The following is a 16,400-nucleotide window of genomic DNA, read 5'->3' on the forward strand; positions in this document are numbered from 1 at the left end:
GTATGGCCGTTCACGAGTTGGACGACATGGCTCCGGCCGACAACCAGCAACAGCCCATGCAGATTCCCGACCAGGGTGAAAGGCAGGACAGACACCGGCCGCGTTCGTCGTGGGCCCAGATCCTGCTTATCAGCTTCATTTGCTTCTGCCTCCCCGGCGTAAGTCTCCAACGTTGGCGTTGCCTCTGCCTCCACTTCTGTGAGAAACATTTGCTGAACCTCGAGGAACAGATGTACAATGCGTTGACGGGCCTAGGAGGATCCGGGCAAGTCGACTCGACCGTCGCCGCCAACGCCACCGTCGCCCTCCTCTCGACGACCGCGGCGACGGCGCTCTTCGTGGTCGGCCCCATCTTCTCCTGGGTCGGCCCCCGCTGGTGCTTCCTCATCGGCGGGTGGACCTATGCCCTGTACAGCGGCAGCCTGCTGGACTTCAACCACCACGCCAACGGCGCCTTCGTCATCACGGCCGGCGCCATCCTGGGCGTGGGCGCGTCCTTCATCTGGATCGTCCAGGGCGCCATCATGACGACGTACGTGGAAGAGTCTCAGAAGGGGCGGGCCATCGCCGTGTTCTGGGTCATCTTCAACCTCGGCGGCGGCATCGGGTCGCTGGCGTCGTTCGGCCTCAACTTCCACTCGACCAAGGGTACCGTGACGGACTCGACCTACATCGCCCTCATGGTGATCATGATCTTCGGCTGGCTCCTCGGCTTTTTCATCTGCTCGCCGTCGAGCATCCACCTCGCCCAGCTGCACGCCGCCGTCGAGACCGAGAGACACACGGTCCGCGGCAGCATCGACACCGCTGTGCGCACCATGATGAAGTGGCGCGTCGCCTGCATGCTGCCGCTCTTCTTCTCGGCAAACGTCTTCTACAGCTACCAGCAGAACAACGTCAACGGCCTGACCTTCAACATCCGCACCCGCTCCCTCAACGGCGCCCTGTACTGGATCGCCCAGATGCTCGGCGGCCTCGTCATCGGCCTCCTCCTCGACCTGCCCTGGCTCGACCGTCCCGCACGCGCCCGCCTCGGCTGGGCCACCGTCTTCGTGTCCGGCATGGTCATCTGGGGGGGCGGGTATTCATTCCAGAGGTGGGAGGACAACAGGCTGGCCCAGGGCCTGAAGCAGGACATCGACTACTCGCAGGGGCGCATCTCGACGGGCCCCATCTTCCTGTACATCTTCTACGGCGCCTACGATGCCCTATGGCAGGGCTTCTGCTACTGGCTCATCGGGACAGAGTCGAACAGCGCCAGCCGGTCGGCGATACTCGTGGGGGCGTATAAGACGTTCCAAGCGACCGGCGGTGCGATGGCGTGGAGGGTCAATGCTCTTCACGTAAGTGGCATGACCCAGTTGGGGATGAATTGGGGATTGTGCATCGGGTCGTTGCTCATCGTGCTGCCGACGGTTTGGACGGTCTCGAAGCAGACGACTGTTGAGGATGAGGCTGGTTATACGCCGCCGGAGCCAGAGCAAAAGGCGGTCGATTAGATTGAGAGTTGAAGAAGGAGCGATGTTTAGGATGGAATATAAGAAACCGAACAGCACACTTCCTCCTCATATGCCTCCTGTTGCTCCATTTTTGTCTGTATCTACAGCGGCAGATCCACAAACCTGCATCGGGACAGAAAGACGTAGACTACATTTTCTCGAGTCCAACGGTAGTCACTGCTTTCCCTCCTACTCCCTCTTCTTCATGGTCCAGGAACAAGCCCTCCCAACCTGCTTTCGTCCCAGGAATCAGCCAGGACCTTTCTGCCATCCAGGCATGAAGCCCTTTGCTAAAGGCTGCTTCAAACACAAGGCGTCTCCAGTCTACATCAGGATGCGATAAGACGAATGTCATCAACCGTCTGATGGATTGCTGTCCATCTTCGGCTTTGGTCGGGGTTGCCAGCTGGGATAGAAAACATTGTCGATCAGCCTGAAGAGACTAGGAAGGCCGAAGAAAGGTCGAGCTGAAGGTGGTGACATCTTCCAGTAGAGGCTCATGTACATTTTCTGGCTCAATAGCCAAAAATAGTGGAAAGCCGATTGCAAATTGCGTTGGCCGGTATCTTGCAAGGCCCCAGTCAATAATCCTATCACTGAAAATCAGCATGTCTTCTAGAGAGGTAAGTTGACTAAAGTGCAAACAAACCCCTTGATGTTGTACTCATCGTCAACAATGATGCTCTCCGGAGCCAGATCTCCATGTGCTAGGGCAAAAGACGAGTCGTCTGGAACTTCGTAGACTGTTTTGCGAACCAGCGCCTGCTGAACCAGGCAGTCATGGAGGAGCACTCCGGGAAGCTGGCCTTCGCAGACGCGCAACATCTTGCCGTGGATTATTTCCGTCATATATGCGCTAGCGGTCGTTCCGGGCCCTACATATATTCATTTTAGCTAACCGTCACGGTGAAACTGGCACACGTCCGCAAACTCACTCACTCTTCTGTGCACGATACCAATTCAAAGACAATGTCTGCCATTTGGCGCAGAACCTTGTCTCGAACATGTCTCTTCTGTGGTATAGTAGGCGTCCATTCCAGCAGCTTGCCATCGATCCAGCTGAGGACCACGTAAGGGAACTTGATGGGGTTGTCAAATCCCGCATCGAAGCCAAGAACCCTCGGCGACCAAGCGAAGCCGCGTTCCTCTAGACTCCTCAAGACGGATACTTCGAGAGCGAGGCACTCGGCGACGGCGCTAGGAGGCAGATGATTATAATGCACTGGGATTCGGACCCCGCACGCGATGCTGCCTAGCTGAACGGCGTATACCAGGCACTGCCCCCCGGAGAACGGACGGTCGCCGGTGTCGTGGAGGAAGGAGGCCTTGGTCCCGTCGCTGGCCAGTGCTTTGACGATATCGAGAATCGCCTCCGGTTGAAAGAAGACCATGCTGAGTTGAAAGCTAGGTTATTCATACATATTCCACCTCCTCAAAAATGGTGGTTTCCAGCTTAGGGCTTGATATGACCCTGTGCAGGAAGTGAGATTCCATTGGATCATTCCGTTCTATCCCGTGACCGACGCCTTCCCTCCCACGCTTCGCCTGCGAGGAGTTGATTGGCCTTGTGTGAAAAGGTGCGCCCCGAGCGTAGCGCCTCAGACCACCCGGCCATCTTGCCTTGAATACCCTGCCGTTTATTTACTTCTTTCGGGATCCCCTTCTCAAAGGGACATGACGTGTCATGGAATCACCGTGTCACTTAGTGGAAGTTTCTCATTCCAATCTGACCGAAGCCTGAATACTCGGCAAGCAGGGGGCGAGGCATCGATACGGGCATCTGCCCGTCATTGAGACGGCGCTGCCACAACGATTTCAACGCCCTTGGTAATAGAGGTGCCACCGGGGCGCAACATCACGGACGACTGTCCACCCGCCGTCTGGCAGACGCCGGTGATCCTGTTGAGTTCGGCACGGGGCAAGATGAGAGACTGTACCATGATCTGGTGCAGAACTGTTTGAGGGAGTACATGATCAAACATGCAGTGTGAGTCTGGCTGGGAGTTACCGGGTCCGGTTGGGGGTTCAGGGGATGGATGGAGAATTCCTGGGGCTTGACGAACTACGACTGGATGGGCTGGAGTTGGCCGAGGGTATCGATAGGGGTTAGAAGCCGTGGGTTAAGGAGATGCGATCGTCCGGGGTAGGAAATTAGGTTGGTTTCTGGTTGCACTCTGTTGCCCCCCATTTCCCTCGATAGTAGCAAATGATGTCGTCAAGGTTTCTTCGAATTCGTTGTTGGGAAAATGAACCCCCAGACACCTTCACGCTGCGCTAATTAATTGGGTTCCATGCCATCGGTTGGCCAACAGGTCGCTTCCTCGCGAACCAGCCGACTGCACTCCTTCCTCACTAGGAGTGTATGGCAAGACACGGTTCGCAATATTCTTAATTAGAGTGGGTGGAAGCAGAGGGGCTGGGGTTGCAATTATTTTGCTGCGGGTTTGAGCCTGAAATCATCACACCTCACAACCCCCAGCCATTGGGTCGCGGATCTGGCAGCCGTGCAATCTGCGCTCTGCCGCTGATATCGCCGTTTATGATCCCAATAAGGAAGCTGTTAAGTAGGACAATACAACCGGTGTCAAAACTCCCATGTGCGTCGAGAGGGGTCGGATGGTGCAATGGATGCCATCAAGCCCAATGCACCACCTCGCCTATCTTCGCGGTATTCACCGTCGTTTAATTAATCGCCTTATCGACCAGGTAAGGTAGGTATAAAGCCAGATGCCCAGCTTTCGTTTGCGGAGCCCGTCTGGGCATGCAGACGGCTTGTTCGCTCGCAATCCCCGGTCTCGCGCAACCAAGTCTTTGCTATGGGTACGCCCCCTATCCCTGTCCCACTTTCTCCTGTCGCTTGCTCTCTGGGGTGGTTCTGTGCTGATCGTTAAACAGATACCGCCACCGCTATCCCCACAGTTGGGGGGTCCGTCGGCGCCGTGGTCGACAAGGGTCGGCCGTCGGCAGACCACGTCCCCGTGCCAGCCTACATCCCGCCGGACGAGCTGGACGCCGCTGCCCAGGATGCCATCGCTCACGGACTCATTCTGCCCACCGAGGAGGATAAGAAGACGCTCCGCCGCGTCGCCGGCGAGCTGCCGGCCTCGTGCTACTACCTCTGTGCCGTCGAGTTCGCCGAGCGCGCGTCGTACTTTGGCTGCTTCCAGGTCTACAAGAACTTCATCCGCGCGCCCCTGCCCCCGGGCGGGCCCGGCACCGGCGCGAGCGGCAAGGGCTCGCAGTACACGGCCGGCGCCCTGGGCAAGGGTTCCGTCGTGGCCACAGCCATGACGGAGGCGTTCAGCTTCCTGTCGTACGCCCTTCCCATCTTCTTCGGCTGGCTCGCCGATACCAGGTATGGTCGCTTCAAGATGATTTGCTGGGGTGTTGCCGTCTGCGGCCTCGCCCATATCATCATGATCATCTCGGCCCTGCCGCCCGTGCTCCAGTCCGGGCATGCCATTGGCCCCTTCGCCCTGTCGCTGTACATGCTGTCCCTCGGCGCGGCCCAGTTCAAGCCGAACATCGCCCCGACCATCATGGACCAGAGCCCCCACAAGGTTTCTCACGTCATCACGAGGAAGAACGGCGAGAGGGTCATTGTGGATCCCGAGGCGTCCATCAACAGCGTCATGCTGTGGTTCTACCTGTTGATCAACATCGGCGCCATGTTCGGCATCCCCACCACTTACCTCGCCAAGCTCGTCGGCTACTGGGCCGCCTACCTGATCCCAACCATCCTGTACCTGATCCTGCCGCCGCTGCTGTGGTATCTGAACCCACGCCTGATCAAGCAGCCACCGGGCGGCTCCGATCTCAGCAACGTCTTCAAGGTGCTCGGTGACTGCTTCCGCCACGGTGGTCTGAAGAGCATCGGCCGCAAGGGCTTCTGGGAGCCGGGCAAGCCGAGCGTGCGCGCCGCCGCCGGGAGCACAAAGGTGTACGGGTATGATGACAGGTTCGTCGACGACGTGCGCCGCACGTTCCAGGCCTGCGGCATCTTCCTGTTCCAGCCCATCTTCCAGATCAACGACGGCGGGCTCGGCGCCGCTGCCAACGCCCTCACCGCTGGTATGCAGACTGATGGCCTTCCTAACGATCTTTTGGACAATTTGAACGCTGTTAGCATCGTTCTCTGTGAGTGTTTGGCCCCGCCCCCCCTTTTTTTTCCCTCCCTTTCATTTCCCCCGCCAGAGCCCCTTGCTCCGGTATGGCAACAAGCATAGCCCGCTAACACGAACGATACAGTTGTCCCCATCATGAACAACGGCATATACCCTCTCCTCCGCAGGTGGGGGATAAAGTGGGGAGCCATCTCCCGGATGACCTTCGGCTTCGCGCTCTGCACCATCGGCTCAGTCGGGTTCCCGGTGCTGCAGTACTACGTGTACAAGACGTCCCCGTGCGGCTACAACGCCACCACGTGCGCTGACATCCTGCCCGAGGGCGAAGACTCGCTGTCGTCGGTGTCGTACGCGCTCTACTCGATCCCCATCGTCCCGACGGCGCTGTCCGAGATCTTCATCAACGTCACGGCCTACGGCATCGCCTACGCCCGCTCCCCCAAGAACATGAAGGGCCTCGTCAACTCGCTCAACCTGTTCATGACCGCCATCACCGCCATCATCGGCCTCGCCACCGCACCGGCCATCCGGGACCCGTACCTCGTGTGGGCGTTTGCGGGGCCCACCATCGTCGGCGCCGCGCTCACCGTCGTGTTTTGGTTTACGTTCCGGCACTTGGATGAGGAGGAGTTTGTCATCAACACGTCGTTTGGCGACTTCAAGGACTCGGACAGCGAGGGGGAGAGGCACGATCAGGAGGCTGCGGTGGTGGATGATGAGAAGAGGGTTTTGGCCGTGAAGGGGGATTTGGCTGAGAAGGCCTAGGGAGCTTCTGATGGATCTTTTGTTACTTTCTGCTCTTCTCTCTGAACTTGGTGAACATGTTGAGCATATCCAACGTCAGGTCCCATGGAGCAAGCGGATGAGGGAGCCTGAAATATGGCTGTGTTACTCGATCTCGATCTTTCCATAAGGAGTGTTTGAGGGTCCTTTGGTGAAGGTGAACCACAGTGTCATAACATGATCTTCCTCTCCCTGTCTGCCAATGTTCAACGGAAAGTGACGCCTGTACCTCCACAGATCTTACGAGCCCTTTTTTTAAGGTGATAAAGAAACACGCAACAATGAACTGGGTTTGCTGCAGAGTTATATCTAATAATTTCTCCCTTTTCTTCTCCCTTTTCTTTTTGTTATTTTCCAAAAAAAAAAAAAAAAAAAAAAAAAAGAAAAAAGAAAGGAAGAAAGAAAGAAAAAAAAAAGAAAGAAAAAAAAAGGAAAAAGGAAAGGAAAATATAAATAAATAAAAGGAACCTATGACGTGTCCGCTGTACCGCACCTGCAGCTTTCCCCGGACTTGTCTGACAGGGACTAACTAACCTTAATTTAGTTAGCCAAACACCCCATGCATAGACTGAAGATGCAGCTGCCGTACAAGCCAAGACTTTAGATATAGCTTCAAATTGTATACCTATCTATCTACTTGGAACCAGTCTACGAATCGGTTCAAGCAAGTTTTGCAGGCCGTGGTTTGTTTTTGTTTATTTGTTACATCCGTATTGCCCAATCAATTAAGGTTGGTGTCCGCTGGGCGAATAACCGCACCCGGTCAGGGGGTCAAGAGTATGGGGATCCTTTCCCGATGTGCACATGTGAAAGTAACCTTCCTAATTTAACCAATTTCAAGGCAGTTGTTTTCGCTCAGGTACATAAGCGAAGGAGCTCCCAATGACGACTAAAATTTGAGCCATCGGATTGTCCGACAAACATTATCTGCCCTATTTTCCCTATTTTCATAATCATAGGATGCTTCTCAAATCATTCCTCGCTGCAGCGGCGGCTGCCATCGTTCCCGGATCGGCTTTCTCGGCATCTGTCCCGTCTCTGGAGGTCCCGGCATGCCCCAGCACGGCTACCGTCCAGTACAACAAATCAGTCCCGGACGGGGCCGACTTCCCCCTCACCCAGGTTGATCTCTGCTACGACGACTGCTCAATCCGGCTCACCTTCACGGCATACAATGAGACCAATTTCTTCTTCAACCCCAGCTACGACACCAATGATCCCATCTGGGAATATGAGGTCATGGAAACCTTCATCTACCGCGGCACCAACGACCCCCAGACCTACCTCGAGTTTGAGATCAGCCCCGACAATGTCACCTTCCAGGCCTTCATCTACAACCCATCCAAGGTGCGCACAGAGGGCGCCCCCTTCGACACCTTCTTCATCACCGAGCCCCTCGTCGACGGCCTGACCGCCGAGACCGCTCTCGACAGGCGCGCCGAGACCTGGGTCTCCGAGGCACGCATCCCGCTGGGTCTGTTCAACGTCGACGACGGACAGGCCAATGGCACCGAGTGGAGGATGAACTTCTTCCGCACCGTCACTTCGCCGCGCACGTTCCCGGACCAGCTGCTGGGTGCGTGGAGCCCACCCGATCAGCCGAATTTCCACATGACGCCTTTCTTCGGCCATGTGAAGTTCGTTTAGCCCTCCCGAGTCTTACCAGCAACCGGTTAGGCTGGGCGATGCAGACCATGCAATGTTACGTTTGTTCTACTCTTGTAAATTATCTTCGCAACGCGGTGGTGGAGGTGTGAGAGAGCCAGGTTCGGCATGCAACTCCTATTATGCCTACACTGTAATTATGTTCTCCTTGGTTTCGACGGAACCGTTGGCACTCTTTGATGAAGCGGTGAAACGGAGTATCATGGGAAAGGATGTCTCGTATTCTGTGTCCCAATCTACCTATTTGGTGCCTGTAGAAAGATGCCAAAGTCTAATAATAAAATACAAAACGAGACCATAAGCCAATCGTAAGCCAACCATCACTGAAAGCAACCAAAACATACCAACCATCTCCCAGGTTTATACCAACAGGATGCAGCTCGGGCCCTGCCCTAAAACAAAAGAAACACGACAAATTAATGACACCCCACTTCCCATCCCAATGATGTGCGACATTCTATGCTCTTGTATAGATGTAGAATCCGTTTCTCATCAAAACCGTCGTCGGTCGACCAGCTCGACACTCGATGCCCCTGCGGTGGCGAGTGGTTCGAACGCAGCCGATCGGCCCCAGCGGAACCCGCTCGACGGGAGACTGCTCTCCGGGCCCTTGAGGACTACGCCCGGGTGCACAAAGTTGAGGAGGACGAGGGCGAGGAGCATGGGCAGGGCGTCGAGGTAGAGCTGGAACCCCTCGTGCTGCAGGATCGGATTCGTCGACGCGACTCCCTGGCTGAACTCGACGAGGCGGAAGATGATCCGTATCTGCACTCTTCTCGTCAGGGACACGAACCAGGCAAAATATTTCTACACCAGTTAAGTGAATTGTTGTCGTCACTCACCACAATAAGCCCCAGCACCACATAAACAACCCAAATAAGCGGCCTCACCCACCGATTCATCCGCCCCCCACCGGGGCCCTCCACCTTCCCGCTCCTCCGCAACCGCATCAGATCCCGATGGAACGCCACGGCGACGACGACGAACACCAGCACGAACGCCAGCTGCACGCCCACGCCGGCCATGTACACGTGCTGGCCGAGGCGCACCTTGTCGGCGCCGCCGTCCTGGTTCGCCATCATGGCGCCCCCCGCGGCCTGCACCGCGAACGACACCACGTCGGCGAGCACGAAGCCCTTGGCCAGGCGCGGCGCGGGGATGCCCAGGGCGCGCTGGCGCGGGTGCAGGAGGTGGACTAGGCGGGCTAGGACCATGTAGATGAAGGCGTTGAGCCCTGGGAACGTCAGTTTTTTTTTTTTTTTCTTTTCAGAATTCATCTTTTTGTTCTTCATTTTTTTGAAGGAGGGAGGGAGGGGATTCGGCGAGGGAGGAAATTGTGAGAGAGCACACTTACACAGAGGGGCGAGGAGAAACAGGAGCGTCGAGATGGTGACGTACATGGACTGCTGCTGGTCCTTTGCGCCGAGGGTGCGGAGCGCGAAGCAGGCGCACTCCCAGAGGGCGCTCATGACGACGACCCAGCAGAATGGCTGGGCTGTATCAGCGACTTGGTTCTTGGAAATGAAGTTGGATCACACGGAACGGGGAGGGTTGATTCTACGAACCTTCTTGAACACTACCGCCTGGGCGAGGTGCAGAACCGTGGTTATCCCGAAGGCGAGCGCAAAGGCAAGGTTATCCTCCCAGCTGGGGTAGAAGCCGTAGTTGGCGTTGCAGGCATCGGGAGGGACGTGGCCGTTCTTGTCTGGTATGGCGGTGGTGCAGGTCGGGAGGGCGGACGTGACTGTCGTCGCGGCCTGGAGAAGCGTGGCGGTGGGGAGGAGGAGGGTCGGCATCGCGAGGGATTGCAACTAATGTTATCTCTTGGGAAACACACACGAGTAAAAAAAAAAAAAAAAAAGCGTATATTGTAAAGCAGTAGTTGATGAAGATGGAATTTGTTCTCTCCTATCATGCTACCCCCTTAGATAATTATATATCCCTTGCCCCCTTTGTGTGTGGATTGCGTGCGTGCGTGTCCATCGCCAAGATTTCCGACTAGCATTTCACAGCCCATTTGCTTTTGGTACGCTGTCGCAGCAACGGTCGCGTTTTGAAGGTGAAAGCGACGAGTTATGCGGAAGCGTGCGAAGCCAACCGACATTACCTCCTAGATGGATCCATCGCAGCGGGCCGCGTCTCGGCGATTATTTTGGGCTAGGCTAGGCCGTGATGCCCCTGTCGGGGCCTTGCAGCTGATTGGTTGGCTCGGTCTATTCCATCGCTTTCATCGTTTTCTGGGTCTCAGCCACGACGACTGGTTGCAGATGCTGCCGCTGGGCCCTAGCCACATTATCGTCTCAGGCAGATTTTGAATCGGAAAACGATTGGTTTTGGTTTTAGGTCGTCGTTCTTTTCTTGTCTATCCGAGAGACAGGTTCGAGACCACAGGTTCGAAGGGTCTCTTTGCCCCCTGGCTGCAATCAAAGCCTAATGCCATAATTAAAGTTGCTCAGCCCCCTTTCCCCTTTCCCCCTTTCTGGGCTGGGTGATTCACCAACACATCTCCTTGACATGACAGGCAGGTCTATGACATTTATGACACAGGACTGACTTCACAGCCGATGGAATAACCGTGCTTCTCGTTCCATTGCAAGTTAACGTTGATTTATTTAACTTGGTGCCTGAATACACGCCGCCATCTCCATCTTGGCCAGTCCTAACGGCCATATCATGTACTTCTGGTAACTGATAGGCAGCTTCTCGGCAGCTCTGATCACCCAGGCCTGCGTCACTTGCTTCTGGAAAGCAAAAGGCTTTGCGTCTGAACCAAAGGCGTACATCTCGAGGATGTAGTCTAGCATGAAGAAATGGGCGAGAAGGATCTGCGCGATGTAATTTTGCGGATCCGTGAAGGCGCTGAATTCCTCGGCCGTCATCTTGTTGGTCATGGCGTAGCAGGGGACGATCTCCAGGCAGGCTGAGAAGAAGGAGGGCGGGAAAAAAAGTTTCAGAATGAGAACTTTCAGAGGAAATGAGAGGGGGGAGGGGAAAGGAAAGGGAAAGGGGATTGTTTGTATACACGTACCATCTAAAGGCGATATCTTAATCTTCTGAGCAATGCTCTCCATCATGGCCAGGTACTTCAGCTCGGCAACGCTCTGGCACCGGGGAGCAACCACTCTAAGCGAGGCGCAGAAGTCCTCAACCACCCCGTCACAGCCGGCCGCGCCCCCCAGCTCTTCCACCACCCGCATCCTCATGCTCCGCACAAAGGCGTCCCGGGTGAACCCGCCAAAGATGGACCTCTCGGGATCGGGGACCAGCGCCGTCGACACGAGCATCCAGCCGCGCAGCAGGGCCAGGAACTCCATCATGGCGTCGTCCATGTACGACGACTGGAACGTCAGCGCCACGACGGCGGCGTAGCGCGCGTCGGCGTCGGCGGGGGTGACGCACGGCCGCGACAGCGCGTCGTTGAGACCCGAGATGGCGGACACGCGCAGGCTGAGCGACTGCACCGAGAAGTCCCCCCCGCCGAGTAGGGTTAGGTGCTGGGCTGAGAGGGCTAGGATGGCGGAGGCGAGGAACTCGTACTGTGGAGCCCCCAGGGGTGAGTTTTCAGTGCTGGTCGTCGGTAGGGCGATGCTGGGATTCGGAATTTTGGCGTTGGTGCAACTGGGTAAGGCTTGGGGGACTTACCTCATGGGCTAGTGCGGCTACGCTGTGCCAGACCGTGGAGACGCCAGAGGGCAGTGGAGGGTGGGCCGATACGAGAAAGTGGTGGAAGAAGCGGAGATGGTCGAGGTCGAGGCCAGCCGTGGGCGTAGCTGGGAGGGTGGCATGTATCTTGGGTGGCGGGGGGTAAACGCAGGCGAGGCCCATTCGGCTGCAGTGCTGGCATTCTGGCCGGCCTTCGGGACATTTCACCCTTCGCCGCTTGCAGTTATAGCACCCTCTTCTCGACTTCCTGTGGCCCTTTCCAGGCACGGGTTTTCGGCGTACTATCCTTTTCGTATCCTCGTCTGCTGCAACTGTTGATTCCCTGTCCTCTGATGTTCTCATGGAGGCTGACTCGGGGGGACTGTCGGTCGCCGAGTCGCTGGACTCGGCCATTTCAAGCTTTATTGTTTTGGCGGTATCCAACCAATTCCATAATTCAGAGGAGGCGAGATGTGTATGAATTATCCAGCATTTGCGCTCGGATCCTGAGAGGACAGACCACGTACGTGAGCCATGAGAGGTGACGACGCGACGAGAGTTCAGAGTCACGGGACGGAGCAACATCTATCCGGCTTATTAGGTGCCTGGGCTGCATCATAATGCCACCCTTGTGGCTAGCTTGCTGACGCAAGCGACTACATATTACTTTACGTATCCGTACCAGATTCGTTCTGTTTGTTTCCTTGGACTTACCATGCTGTCCAGCTACACCCAAACAAACTGGTAGCCTAGCCGACGCCACCGATCGTCACGACTTGCAGGCCATGCGATTAAAGTAAACATTGTGAGAAACGAATTCACCCCTGACTCAATATATCAAGGAAAATAAGCGAATGACTACAGTGCTATCTACTCGATTAATATATTTGACTGAGAATGAAAGACAAGTTCTCGGCCTTTGTGATATTATCTATGCGGATCTGGGTTCCCCCCCTTTTTCCCTTCTTTTTTCCTTCTCCCCTTTTCCCTCCCCGTCCACCCTTCCCTTCTCCCTTTTCTACCCTCCTCTTCATGTCCCATCGTCCAGATCAAATTAGGGTTGCCGTGATTGCTGAGCGAAGGCGACGCCAACGGCGGTGGGGAAATCCTGCTGGAAAGCTGACAATTGGTTCAACGCTTCAGAGGCCGGTTGCATCAGCGGATGGACAGAACCCCCCAGTTTGAGTGACATGCGGTTTGTCCTTTGCTGAGCAACATCAGCCGAAGCAGCCTCAGCAACTCCGAGTCTGGATTCGTGCATTCTGGGCGCTGACTGGTGGGAGGTCCGGGTTGGCTCGTCTCGCTGGCTCGCAGCAGCGATTGGCCCTGGTTCCTCCCATGGGCGACCATGACCACGAACCTGTGATCGTGGGGACGGCGGCGGAGGAGCTCGCCTGGCCGCCTGCGATGCCACGTGCGGTTCGTTGCCTCCATATTGCGTTGACGAGTGCCACAGTGAGTTGTCTCCCATTCCATTCTCTCTTGTCTCTGCAGAGTGGCCGACCGAGCGGTCCGGGGAAGGCGTGCATCTCTCGCGTAAAAACGCGTCGAAATCAAAATCTGGGAGACCATCCAAATCGATACTTTGCATACCACGCCTCCTAACCGCCCCGCCCCCGTTCTCGAGCGCCGGTGATTGACGAGCTTCATGAGCATTATCGAGGGCCCCATCAATGGCCTTATTCAAGTCCTTATTGAAGGTGTCATCCAATGACTCGTCGTCGTATGACACGTTTTCTGCCATCGCCGAACCGGCATCTTTTCGGGGATCGAGGGGTTGAATGTTGCTGTTGTGATGTGACCCTGTACCATCCAGCATGTTGTCCTCGTCCTCGTCCTCACTCTCGTCCTCATCGTCGTCCTCATCGTCGTCCTCATCGTCGTCCTCATCGTCGTCCTCATCCTCATCGCTCCCAGTAGCTGAATCCGCGGCATCAGTGCGATCATCACGATGGTCGGAATCGCAGACGATCTCGAGTCCTTCAACAGTCCCACCATCCAAGTCGCGTTCAGACTCATCATCACGGCCATCACTCGATTCTTTCTCTGAGGTGTGAGTTATGTTGCTGGATGCACTGGAAGCGTTTCTTGTAGCCTTGCCCAACAAGATGTTGGCTCTGGCCGAGGACGTCGATTGTGGCTGCGGTTCCTTGTGGATGGCCGCAGGGACGCCCCCTTCGTCACCCGATCCACTGTCATTGCTCGCATGATTGGTCTCATCTGTGGCATCTTTGGCAAGTCGTCAGCCATCACCAAAAAAAAAAAAGCGTCCAAGACGCTCTTCATCTTTGCCTTGTGGACAACGCACCGGCTGCCTGGCCACCGAGGTGGGATGGAGCTGTGCTTCCAACTCCTAGCCTACGGCTCTTGACAAACCTCATGGCGACGTTATGGCCAAGGGGAGGCATGCCATTTGGTCCAAATTCACTGAATGGTCGGAGCGACGCAGCTGACAACCAGCCTAGCGAGACCGGAGGCGGTATGGCGAACCCGCTCGGGTCCATCTGCATCGGCTCGTCGTCGCAGAACATGACGGGGAACTTCCGTCTGGTGACGTTGGGGCCTCCTTTTTCGAAGCCCTTCGCCCACTTAAAGCTGGGCCGACTGTTCTTGCTGCTGCGGGGCTCGTAGCAAAGAGGGATGTGGCTCTTGATGAGAGGGCTTTCATAGATGGATCCGGAGACACCCGCGACACGAAAGTCGCCGCACGGGAGGACCACGACAACGTACCACCTGTGTCGCGGCGCCCAGTGACCAAGGTACAGCTCTCCCGGCACAGGCTCCGTGACGCCGTCGAATGGCTTGCCGTGCATAAAAGGCCTTGGACTGGGGCCCAGACTGGCTTGGGGTTGGGGTTGGGCTTGTTGCGGCTCGCATCGCTGCGAAGTGTTCCCGGAATGTGGCCCACCCTTGAGCGGCTTATATCCTCGCTTTAGTTCGACATCAAAGGCAGCATTATTCTGGTCGGCCTTATTGCGGTCGCAGTTAAGTACGCGGACGCCGAGCTCTCGGATGGCGATGTAACCACCCTGGAGAAGACGGCCATGGTCCATTCTGACGAGGTGTCTCATGGCCGAGTACATGGGCTTGTTGCCGAAATGCTGGTTGTGTTGGTCGCACAGAAAGATAAACCAGTTCCCACTCCTCTTGGGGTAGTCGACAATTTGGTGCTTGTGCTTGGCCTTTCCGCCCTGGAACACCTCGTCGAACTCGATTGATCTCATTTCGTGCATTCCCTGTTCCACCTCAATCCTGGCTTTCTCATTATCTGTCGGGTGTCCGGTTTCCGAGGTGACTGGAGTGACTTTTTGCGACTTTCGCTGGCGACTGCTGTCTCCTACGTCCTCGCCATTCCGTTTTCTCTGTTCATACAACAAAATGGTCAGCCCAAAAGGGTTGAAAGTAAGATATGAAGGACAACTTGCCTTTCCCGTCGTATGTTGTGGTATCTCAGCTGCTGCTCCCTGCCTACGAGGGGGAAGGGCCCGACCTCGGGGCGCCCTGCGCACTCGCCTCGACCGTCGTGTTTTCTCTTGCTGGCTGAAGTCCGATTCAGAATCTTCTGCCCCAGATGGGCTGCCGGTGCGACGGTTATGCGGGCTCTCTTCTGGTTCCGTTGAGGTGGCGGCCCCTCCCGATCCGTTGGCAGCGCTTGCTCCTGATGGTGGGGGTGACAGTCGACCTTGGTGGGTGTCTGCTGCCCTCTGTCGACGTGCACCTGGGCGAGACTCTTCTTGGCGTTGGCGCTGCGAAAGGGGTCGAGAGTTAGTCGATTCCGCTTGAACTTTAAAGCTAAAGTGGGGGGTTAGGACGTACGGTACGGAACACCGATACAAAGGCCTCTGCCTGCTCCAATATAAAGGCCTGTTCGTTCTCTTTCTCCTTCTTGGCCGTGTCACGGGCGTCGCGCAGTTTCGTGAGTTGATCTTGGGCCAGCTCCAGCTCCCGCTTTAGTTGCCCGACCTGGGTCTCAAGAGCTGGCGCGTCTCGGTCGTACGCGGCCGAGGCAGTGCGTTCTTTTTCGACCGCCTCGGTGTAGAACTCAACCCCGTGGCAGCGTCGTATCACCTCAGCCCAGCCTTTGGCGGTCCCTGGCCCGAAGTCGTCTTCCATGTCCGCCATACTGGCCTGTCCTTCCAAGGCTGAAAACATTCGGATCCGTACTGAGTAATATGGTCCAGTCCACAGTATGAACCATGCACTAGAAGAAAAGGGGAGAATGGAGGGAAAGGAAAAAGGGAAAGGGAAAGGGAAAAAGAAATATGGCTAGACAGAGGTTCGGCAAGCTTCCTCGACGTTCCCCGATCATTTCACACGAGGCTTTGTGTAACTGTGATCAGGCCTAATAAGCTACATCCTTAGCCAACGGGGGACACTTAAAAACGCCACAATCACAGCAAACAGGGGTTAGAGGAGTCATCCTAGTACTGAAGTATTCCACTGATCAACTTTGCCGTGGAATAAGACAACTTTGCCTGGTGGCCAGCTGCGCGGCATGCAATGCGGCTCAGCCCGTAGAGATTACCGGAAAGGTGATTAGGTTATTAGCATTTCCCGCTGTCAATCCAGCCGGAAGAGACCCGGAGCGGCCCCGGCCCTTGTCGGTGTTGGCCCCACTCCCCCCGCGGAACCTCGAATTTGAACCCCGCAGTGGAGCCCCCGAAAATGACTATTACCATCGATCGAC

The 16,400-nt window shown here is 56.1% G+C and overlaps 8 protein-coding genes across 8 annotated transcripts; 3 read left to right on the top strand and 5 right to left on the bottom strand.

The window, feature by feature from the left end:
* Positions 1-2: 2 nt before the first annotated feature.
* On the top strand, positions 3-1,499 carry QBC33DRAFT_578919 (major facilitator superfamily transporter; the record flags this gene model as incomplete). The annotated part of the gene is made up of 2 exons (XM_060431101.1): positions 3-158; positions 231-1,499. The coding sequence occupies 2 exons, from the start codon at positions 3-5 to the stop codon at positions 1,497-1,499; spliced, it is 1,425 nt and encodes a 474-aa protein (XP_060282797.1).
* A 581-nt stretch (positions 1,500-2,080) lies between these two features.
* On the bottom strand, positions 2,081-2,890 carry QBC33DRAFT_559898 (kinase-like domain protein; the record flags this gene model as incomplete). Its single annotated transcript, XM_060430010.1, has 3 exons — positions 2,081-2,089; positions 2,145-2,355; positions 2,439-2,890. 3 exons carry the CDS (start codon positions 2,888-2,890, stop codon positions 2,081-2,083), a joined length of 672 nt encoding a protein of 223 aa, XP_060282798.1.
* A 1,175-nt stretch (positions 2,891-4,065) lies between these two features.
* On the top strand, positions 4,066-6,388 carry QBC33DRAFT_570717 (putative peptide transporter ptr2 protein; the record flags this gene model as incomplete). Its single annotated transcript, XM_060430578.1, has 3 exons — positions 4,066-4,319; positions 4,395-5,636; positions 5,748-6,388. The coding sequence occupies exons 1-3, from the start codon at positions 4,316-4,318 to the stop codon at positions 6,386-6,388; spliced, it is 1,887 nt and encodes a 628-aa protein (XP_060282799.1). The 5' UTR covers positions 4,066-4,315.
* Positions 6,389-7,236: 848 nt separating this feature from the next.
* QBC33DRAFT_541515 (uncharacterized protein) lies at positions 7,237-8,377 on the top strand. Its single transcript, XM_060428169.1, has one exon. The coding sequence runs from the start codon at positions 7,367-7,369 to the stop codon at positions 8,051-8,053; it is 687 nt and encodes a 228-aa protein (XP_060282800.1). The 5' UTR covers positions 7,237-7,366; the 3' UTR covers positions 8,054-8,377.
* On the bottom strand, positions 8,343-10,026 carry QBC33DRAFT_588792 (RTA1 like protein-domain-containing protein). The gene is made up of 4 exons (XM_060431559.1): positions 9,637-10,026; positions 9,426-9,561; positions 8,914-9,305; positions 8,343-8,836 (listed from the first exon to the last, which is right to left on the bottom strand). Exons 1-4 carry the CDS (start codon positions 9,865-9,867, stop codon positions 8,564-8,566), a joined length of 1,032 nt encoding a protein of 343 aa, XP_060282801.1. The 5' UTR covers positions 9,868-10,026; the 3' UTR covers positions 8,343-8,563.
* Positions 10,027-10,683: 657 nt separating this feature from the next.
* Positions 10,684-12,127, bottom strand: QBC33DRAFT_515912 (c6 transcription factor; the record flags this gene model as incomplete). The annotated part of the gene is made up of 3 exons (XM_060426112.1): positions 10,684-10,991; positions 11,100-11,607; positions 11,714-12,127. The coding sequence occupies 3 exons, from the start codon at positions 12,125-12,127 to the stop codon at positions 10,684-10,686; spliced, it is 1,230 nt and encodes a 409-aa protein (XP_060282802.1).
* A 597-nt stretch (positions 12,128-12,724) lies between these two features.
* QBC33DRAFT_541523 (uncharacterized protein) lies at positions 12,725-14,011 on the bottom strand. Its single transcript, XM_060428170.1, has one exon. It carries the CDS (start codon positions 13,530-13,532, stop codon positions 12,768-12,770), a length of 765 nt encoding a protein of 254 aa, XP_060282803.1. The 5' UTR covers positions 13,533-14,011; the 3' UTR covers positions 12,725-12,767.
* On the bottom strand, positions 13,996-15,916 carry QBC33DRAFT_493631 (uncharacterized protein; the record flags this gene model as incomplete). The annotated part of the gene is made up of 3 exons (XM_060425509.1): positions 15,530-15,916; positions 15,139-15,459; positions 13,996-15,075 (listed from the first exon to the last, which is right to left on the bottom strand). Exons 1-3 carry the CDS (start codon positions 15,863-15,865, stop codon positions 13,996-13,998), a joined length of 1,737 nt encoding a protein of 578 aa, XP_060282804.1. The 5' UTR covers positions 15,866-15,916.
* Positions 15,917-16,400: the final 484 nt, after the last annotated feature.

This window comes from Phialemonium atrogriseum (genome assembly GCF_030411735.1).
Source record: "Phialemonium atrogriseum strain 8032-3 unplaced genomic scaffold QBC33scaffold_15, whole genome shotgun sequence".
NCBI classification, from domain to species: domain Eukaryota; kingdom Fungi; phylum Ascomycota; class Sordariomycetes; order Cephalothecales; family Cephalothecaceae; genus Phialemonium; species Phialemonium atrogriseum.

Excerpts from the sequence above, each read along its gene's own strand:
- QBC33DRAFT_541515 (XM_060428169.1), top strand. The coding sequence starts at position 7,367 with ATGCTTCTCAAATCATTCCTCGCTGCAGCGGCGGCTGCCATCGTTCCC.
- QBC33DRAFT_588792 (XM_060431559.1), bottom strand. The coding sequence starts at position 9,867 with ATGCCGACCCTCCTCCTCCCCACCGCCACGCTTCTCCAGGCCGCGACG. Across the intron at positions 9,562-9,636 it reads AGGCGGTAGTGTTCAAGAAG|CCATTCTGCTGGGTCGTCGT; the intron begins GTTCGTAGAATC and ends GATACAGCCCAG. Across the intron at positions 9,306-9,425 it reads GTTTCTCCTCGCCCCTCTGT|GGCTCAACGCCTTCATCTAC; the intron begins GTAAGTGTGCTC and ends TGACGTTCCCAG.
- QBC33DRAFT_541523 (XM_060428170.1), bottom strand. The coding sequence starts at position 13,532 with ATGCTGGATGGTACAGGGTCACATCACAACAGCAACATTCAACCCCTC.